Below are 8,535 nucleotides of genomic sequence, written 5' to 3'. Positions count from 1 at the left end.
GAAATTTATAATGTTCATCCCTTATCCTCGAAGCACTTTCAGTGTTCCTCATCGTGGCCATCGTACAACGATATCTTATGGGTTTCAAACAGGATACGAATAACTCACTTCATATTCATTGAAATCATGATCACAAGGGGTGGACACCACCCTTAAGTACTACGTTCCGTTAACGCGTCTGTTCAATACTGTCTTGTCAAGCGTGTTGGTGTGACGCTCAGAAGGAACTAAAATGGCGTGGTCTTCTCATTATTTCCGTCGTCTGTCCGTGTTGATAGTTTGCCTCTGCTGTAAACCAGGTGGGTGCTTGTTATTTATGTCAATAAAACATAATTAGGGATAGATATGACATACATTGACATGTACTAGCATAACTTCAGAACTATCGTTATGTATGGAAACGGACAGCCATATACCGGAAATGGTACGCTGAATTTTACTTGGAGCTGCTGATAACGCAAGATATATGTTATGTTTCGTAAGACTTTGGCTAGGTAAGATTTGCCTTTATTTGCCGCTAATGCTCCCACAATGTTATACAATAGCAGATATATGTTTCTTATATACTGGTGTTTCTGTATACCTACAAGTCGCTAGTCACCAAACGAGCTTGTTTACAAAGCTGTTCCTCTTCCCAGGCGGTTTAGAACCCACAATCCCATTCGTCCACAAGAATATCGCAAGGCAAAATTAAACTGTGAGCTTCGATCACCTTAGCACTCGCTTTGTGCTCTTGCTAACGGGTTATGCCATACCTACAACTGTTGGCCTGGCAGGAGTACTGAATCATACTTGTAACTATTGTGTGAGTTTATTTGAATGCCGCTTAAAAAAACCAAATCTCCAGCAATGTCACGACGGGGGCACCCGAAATGGGCTTCAGATATTTTTTCAATGTAGGGAATCGAACTCAGGTCGACAGCGTGAAGAGCGAACCACCAGGCTACCCCACAGCCAAAGGCTTTGCAAAAACACTTTATTACTCTCCATTCTATTTGTCAGCATTTACTGACCACACAATGCCGCGTTGTCATTATGTACTACATGCTTTGTCTCCGTGGATGGTCAGTGTGCAGCACCTGGAGTGAGTGGCGGCAATGGTCAGCAGAGCCGTGTTCCGTCACGTGCGGTAGAGGCGAGAAGGTGATGACCAGGGCAAGATTCTGCCATAATTCCGAAAATAACTGCCCAGGACCCAGGGTGGACAAGAACACGGCCATGTGTGACACCGGGGTAAGATGCGCAGGTAGGTGAAGAGATAAGCGAATATGTGAGTGAGTAAGCGAGAGAAGTGAGCCATTGAGTATGATTTCATGCTGCTTATACCAATATTCCATCAAAAACAACGGTGACACCAGAAATTGTCTCCACACAGTCTACGCATGTGGGGAATCGAACCCGTAAAGAGCGAACTCTTTAACCACTAGGCTACCCAGTCGCCCTGCCAATATGTTATTGTCAAAATGATTGAATTACTCTTACAGTTGACAGATCTGGAGTTTATGCATGCGCCCATGGGCATTCACAGACAGCTCGACGTTATTTACACAAGTGGTAGAAGGGGCATGGGTGTCACTATTTGCTATTCTGAGTGACGGTCTCACACAAGTGGTAGAAGGGGCATGGGTGCCACTATTTGCTATCCTGAGTGACGGTCTGACACAAGTGGTAGTAGGGGCATTGGTGCCACTATTTGCTATCCTGAGTGACGGTCTCACACAAGTGGTAGAAGGGGCATGGGTGCCACTATTTGCTATCCTGAGTGACGGTCTCACACAAGTGGTAGTAGGGGCATGGGTGCCACTATTTGCTATCCTGAGTGACGGTCTCACACAAGTGGTAGTAGGGGCATTGGTGCCACTATTTGCTATTCTGAGTGACGGTCTCACACAAGTGGTAGAAGGGGCATGGGTGCCACTATTTGCTATCCTGAGTGACGGTCTGACACAAGTGGTAGAAGGGGCATGGGTGCCACTATTTGCTATCCTGAGTGACGGTCTCACACAAGTGGTAGGAGGGGCATGGGTGCCCCTATTTGCTATCCTGAGTGACGGTCTCACACAAGTGGTAGTAGGGGCATTGGTGCCACTATTTGCTATCCTGAGTGACGGTCTCAAGCCACGACCGAAATCTGTGTTTGATGGTTCGAATCCCGGTTTAGCCCTATCATGTGTTACAAACACCATGACCATGCACCTGCTATCCACGTTGAGGTAGATGTCTGAGATCTCATCACTTCGGGATTTCTTACCGCACTAAACAGAGCATGAAACTACCCCGAAATTTCACCCAGACCACAGGGCGGGTTAGATGTAAAACACGCCAGCCCTGACCGAAAACGTACCTGCCAAGAAAATCTTCATATTTGCATGTCGGGCAGGTGAATCTGGTCCGTATTGAAAATAACGTGTCCCAGACGTCCAGGAAAGTAATTCGAACGCTGCATTAAGCTGATCATCGGCTGGGTGATGTCGTTGACCGCACAAATAGTTTTTAGTTTTGTCATGTATCTCTTGAACCGTCTGTTCTCGTGAAAAAGGTTGTTATGCCTCTGATTGGGTTACAAAACACTAACTGTACTCAATTCAACTGATATTCCCTTTAGACCGACATCTCTTTAAATCGACACGTTTACCTGTCCCGAGCGATGTCGGTATAGAGGGAACCCACTACCAGCACTTTGTCTAAACCGGATTATTTCTTCTGTCCCAATGAGTGCCGGTTTAGACACCTTCCACTGTATATTGGTATAACCTCATAACTGACACCAGCATATGTGTGCTTTTCTACTTCAGAGTTAAGCTGCTACGAGTGTAATATCTTTGACAGTGGCAAACTCGTCCCCTGCTCGGAAGCCACAGTGGCAACAGACTGTCGAGCGTGTATGAAGTCCTCAACATTGATTCGTGTGCACGACAGACTAGGAGAAACGAACGGTATGAAATTTACACAGCTAGTTATTCCGGATCCAAAACATACAGAAACACATTATTGTGGATACCTACAGCTAAAACAAACAACTTTTGCGACAGGACGTGTTTCTGAAAATATATCTTTAGACTAAAAGTCTTAATTTAAAATAATATCTGGTTTTCCTATGCATGTTTATAACTGTTTGATTAGCATTTTGTGTAACACAAGGCCTACAAAATACGACTCATTTGAACATACGTTGTAAGACAACTATAACAATATTATCTATGCTTGATAGAATTGATAAGATACATAACATGTATGTATCACGAGGCTAAATAATGTTTTGTATTACGTGAAGGTTCAATATGGTTATTTCTTCTTCTTTATGTTTCAGATATGTCTGTGGAGACACGACTTTGTGTCCGGGACAGTCACTACAAGAAAGTGTCCGAGGAGGGATGTGAATACAAGAGGAACAACGGTGGATTCAGCACTCTGTGCTTTTGTCTGTCGGACAAATGTAACAGTGGTATTCGGCAAGGTTCATCTCTCGGCCTTATCGTTTTGATTGGATGTGCATGGACGTTTCTCTTTCGTCATTAGCTGGCGAACACGTATGTGTTTTGCTGTCCAGAGAGTCGGTGATTCATAAATAATTCTTGGATGTGTATGATCGTTGCCTGTTATAAATGTGGCACTAAATGCGAGTGGAATAACACACCTTCAGCTTAGGCGCAAGCAGAGGGAAATATTTTAAAAATAAAACCCACCAAAGTCATATTTGTGTGCAACGTATTGCGCGCTGACCTTTCTAAATCTATGGCTACACACAGCACAATCAGTGTCGAATCACTGGAATCCTCATGGTCATCATTATCAACACACACACGCGCGCGCGCGCGCGCAGAGACAGAGAGAGAGAGAGCGAGAAAGAGAGAGAGAAAGATTACCATGTGTTAACAGCTTAGCCTAATACCTGCTGTAAACATTTATGCTATCCCAAAATAAAAGTGATTATATTTTTCGTGAGCCTACATTTTCCTGTGCATATTGATTTAAAGTACATGACGTTCGTGTTTGTTGTGTTGCATTTTAAGCACATCATTGCATGTCAACTATTGTCTGTCTGCCTGTCTGTCTGTCTGATGGTCTGACTGTCTATGAATTGATCAGCTGGTATCAACAACCTTGTCACCCGGCCAAGAATATCATCCCCATACATCAGGCACGTTTCACCTGGTCAAGATTATTTATCATCATCAGACAACTAGTCACAACGGCATGGCGTTTGAAAGGGTTACCGCTTGGTGGTGAAATGATTCATACCTGCAGCCTTGCACTGAACTAAGCAGCACCAAGGACATGTTGTATCACTATAAGGTGCATCGGTATCACGTTCGTTTAGGAGCCGTTTTGAGACTCTCCGTTACATGCACTGTGAGACCTTGTCTTAGTTGACCAAAAGTGTCTTCGCTGAGGTTATCTTAACTCAAATATTTCGCAAGTGGATGGGGCAGTGTCACTTAAACTAGCTATTAGCAATGGAGCCCTTACTGATTTTGTGTCTTTGATGGAATGAGCTACAGAGTTAGATACGTCGCTTTTAGCAACATTCCCGCAATATCACGACGGGGAACACCAGATATCGGCTTCAAAGAAACAGGGAGTCGAACCTAGGACTTTGTCATGACGAGCGGACGGTTAAACCATTAGGCTTGTGTCTTCGAGCACCAGCAGTTCTAATCAACCGCTAGTCATCATGGCCCCGACTCTTATATTCATGTTTTCATATCAGCTGGCTCACATATAACGTCACCCTATTATCTCTCCTGTCAATACGCCCCTTATCACCACGATCTAAATTAAACACCAGCAACGGATACTGTCACTAGTTCTGAAGAATGACAGACATAACGTGATATCGAGGCGTCATCATTCTCAGCTGGTATAAAACATGCGGACCACCAGAAACAGCAGACCGGGGTGTCGTCATCATGAAGTTAGCGTGTGTCTTCATCGCCCTAATTGGTGTATGTTCCACCAACTCCCTGGGAAGTAAGTAAGTCCGAAGCTTTGCGGGTAGTTACACCTCATGTATCAACATGTGTCACCGAAGTTTGAGACCCTGTTGGTTGGACTCAGCTTTACGTTAAACAAGCTTGTGGGATACTAAGATGGCTAGTTTGTTTGTTGTTTCACGCCCCTCTCTACAATATTTCAGCTATATGGCGCCGGTCTGTAAATAATTTAGTCTGGACCAGACAATCCAGTGATCATAACAAAGAACATCGACCTACGCAATTTGGATACGATGACTTGCAAATGAAGTCAGCGAGTCTGTCCAGGCCACTTTAATCGCCTCTTACGACAAGTATGTGTTGCTGAAAACAATTGTAACCTAAATCTTCACGAGAAATGTCATCAATAAGTGATGCATCAAATGTATAGCCTGTTGTAAATAAACGCGCTAGTAGAATCGTGTCGAATATGGCGAATGAGTGATTGAATCGGCAGTTTCGCAGATTGTTTCTATTCCGGATCGTGACGGGTAAGGAGGCCAAGGAGGGTCTGTGACCTAGGCTGTATCACCTGGCTTATATCTAGGGCCTGACCCCCACAGCCGGGACCGTGGCTGATGCTTACAAGCACTGTTATGTCTGGTCACGCCTTGGCACAGCCAGGTACTGATGTGCAGAACATGATGCCAAGCGCACGACTGCCTGGTCTAGATTATTCTAACCTAAATCTAGAGAGGGTGGAAGGTCGCGGGTTCGAACCCCTATCATACCAAAAGACATTGAAATATGGTACTTGTTGGTCCCTGTCCGGCAATTCGCATGTATGGGAACAAGCACTGGTCGAATCGGAGTCAGTACAATGTGTCTGAAATGGGTATTCAAGCTTAGCACTAATTATTATAATGTCGTCATGTAGCTAACCTACATGACAGCGACGTTTCTGGCCTCACACGAATCGATCACGGACATAAACGGACTCTGAAGCATCTTAAACCCACGTGACCCGTGAAGATCCGTGGTAGAATAGACCTTCAGCAACCCATGCTTGCCATGAAAGGCAACTATGCTTTTCTGAAAGACGACTAACGGGATCGGGTGGTCAGGCTAGCTGATTTGGTTGACACATGTCATCGGTTCCCAATTGCACAGATCGATGCTCATATTCATCCGCAATTTCAAACATTTCACATCACGCCACAATACAGTAGCAACAAAAATGTCCGCCATAAACATTTTTATCAAATACTGTATGTAGATATTATGTTTCTTTTGAAGAAGAACTACATTCCGGGCTGAGACACACAAGACGGACACAGCTTTACTTGTCAGTTCAAATTTGAATACTTATTGATTCCTCAAATTAAACATTGGCTGGATGAGTCAAGGATTTGACATCAACACATTATGAGCGATTGAGTGAGTGCTTATGGGTTTTCGCCGCTTTTAGCAATATTCCAGCAAAGTCACAGCTGGGGATACTAGAAATAGGCTTCACACAGCGTCTTCAGCGTGACAATAGGACGATTTAGCCCACCCCACCGCCCGAAGCAGAATATCTGATTGGTTGTATCCGATCCGATCGAGACAATACAGAAAGTGAGATTTTCCATTTCAACTCATGTGTACCCTAATATCTGTGCTTCGTTGACAGCCAGCCGACCGAAGAGGAACGACTGTAACCATTCCTTGGTCCAAATGTGCGCCAACAACATTGGATCAGGAGGTAGTTACCCTGGAGTTGGTTACCCTGGTTACCCAGGGAGGGGTTATCCCGGAAGACCTGACTACAACAACAGGAGGTGGATGGAATGTTGCTACAGGATCTGCAGGTCGAACTGTCTTGACGACTGAGCGACGCCTAGCGGCATTGCACGTCTCAATTTACACAGGATCTCGATCACAATAGCATCCGATTCGTAAATAAGAAAAAATAAATTCGTTTATTCAATTCATACGTTCAAGTCTGAATTCTTCGCGTGTACAGATCATTGAATGGGGACCATTACCAATAGAACACCGTGAAGATCCGAGTAAATTTAACCGTCAAACAACAAACCAACTTTTACCATAAGTGAGTTAGTGAACATCAATCCAGTTAACTCATATCGTGTCTGCTTAATGTGGGAGAAGAGCCCGAAGTAACGCAGGTCTCAGACGTTTACGTCGTTTATGAAGCCCACAAACACGGGCATGGCGATGACAAATATGGAAACATAATCATGAATTCGAATCCGTTTCACCCGACCCAGGATCCGAACCCACGATCATATGTTTCTGAGGAGTTCAAGGGACACAATTCTGCACAACCAATAGCTACAGGAATATCTAAAATGACTTTTAAGAATATATCTTATTGGATATGTACGAGATCTTTTTGTAATGATCATACACGATACGACCTGTCAATGTTATAGACCTTCATATCACAAGAAACTGTACATGAACGAAACTTGATCAGGCGAACTGGTGGACGCCAGCATGAGTAACAGCTCGCTCATTCGACGAGATAGAGTGATCCCCATCGATGTACAGTGAGGTAGTCTTTAAAGTTAGGGAGTGAGTTAGAGATCTGGGCCACCTTCATCAAAGCAATCGTCACGCTACCATTGTCCTAATTCTGTGTTAAAGCATAGGAGTCGTGTTACGATCGCTTTGAAAAACGAAGCCCAGATTTACCTTATTACGAACAATATTTAACATATACCACTACTCTGAGACTACGCTATGTATGGTGTGACCTTCCCACAGGTAGATCTGATACACATATGTCTTTGAGCTAAACCAGTAAATTCTTCAAGTTCCGATTATATTCCACACGTAAAAGGCATCCTTTCATACAATCAGAACCCGCTACTCTCACACGACAGTACTCCATTATCCTTTTCGTGAACAACATGAGTTCTTCCAATTAATAAACACCTGGACACAACAGGCATTGCTTTGTCCGTCTGGATTCTGGTTCCCATGTCTATCGCAAAACCATTATCCCATCATTCTCAGACAGACAGTCATCATCATCATCATCATCATCATCATCATCATCATCATCATCATCAAAACATTTATGTGGCGCCAGTTTCATTCCAAAAGTACTGCTCAGTAGTGCTCTCCGAACAACTCGAGAATGAAAAGTTAGACACTGAATGTTCTCTTGCAAAGGTATGTCTTCAGATTAGATTTGTTCAGGTTGGTAATTGTCCTTAACTCCAGTGGAAGTTGATTCCAGGGAATGGGTCTTGCCACCTGGATTGATCGATGTCCAAACCTGGTACTGGACCTTAAGTGTGGGACAAGAAGAAGACCAAAATTTCAGATCAGAGACTTGGGTTGGCTGATGTCTGTAGCTCCAGTCAGATAAATACTCTGGAGCTGGATTATGGAGGCACTTGAGAACCAAAAGGTTGAAGTTGTATTGGATTCTGTCTGATATGGGAAACCAGACGTGTAATCTCTGCAGATCATCAGTTATGTGAGAGTATTTCTGGGATCTGGAGATACGTCTAGCTGTACTACGTCTTCACCCCGTTTCAAACTGCACCCCTGTCGTATGGATTATCTGACTAACATATCTATCGTGAAGCACCGACAATGACATCTTCTC

The 8,535-nt window shown here is 44.0% G+C and overlaps 1 protein-coding gene and 1 pseudogene across 1 annotated transcript; both read left to right on the top strand.

Moving 5' to 3' along the window:
• LOC137260701 (sulfotransferase 1A1-like) overlaps positions 1-8,535 on the top strand; it is a 189,664-nt pseudogene that overhangs the window by 118,119 nt on the left and 63,010 nt on the right.
• LOC137262266 (uncharacterized) lies at positions 226-3,940 on the top strand. The gene is made up of 4 exons (XM_067800073.1): positions 226-299; positions 1,070-1,246; positions 2,796-2,936; positions 3,311-3,940. The coding sequence occupies exons 1-4, from the start codon at positions 233-235 to the stop codon at positions 3,517-3,519; spliced, it is 594 nt and encodes a 197-aa protein (XP_067656174.1). The 5' UTR covers positions 226-232; the 3' UTR covers positions 3,520-3,940.

Source organism: Haliotis asinina, chromosome 14 (assembly GCF_037392515.1).
Source record: "Haliotis asinina isolate JCU_RB_2024 chromosome 14, JCU_Hal_asi_v2, whole genome shotgun sequence".
Taxonomy (NCBI): Eukaryota; Metazoa; Mollusca; class Gastropoda; order Lepetellida; family Haliotidae; genus Haliotis; species Haliotis asinina.
Note: the sequence above shows the minus strand (reverse complement) of the source record. Positions and strands in the feature narration are given on the sequence as shown.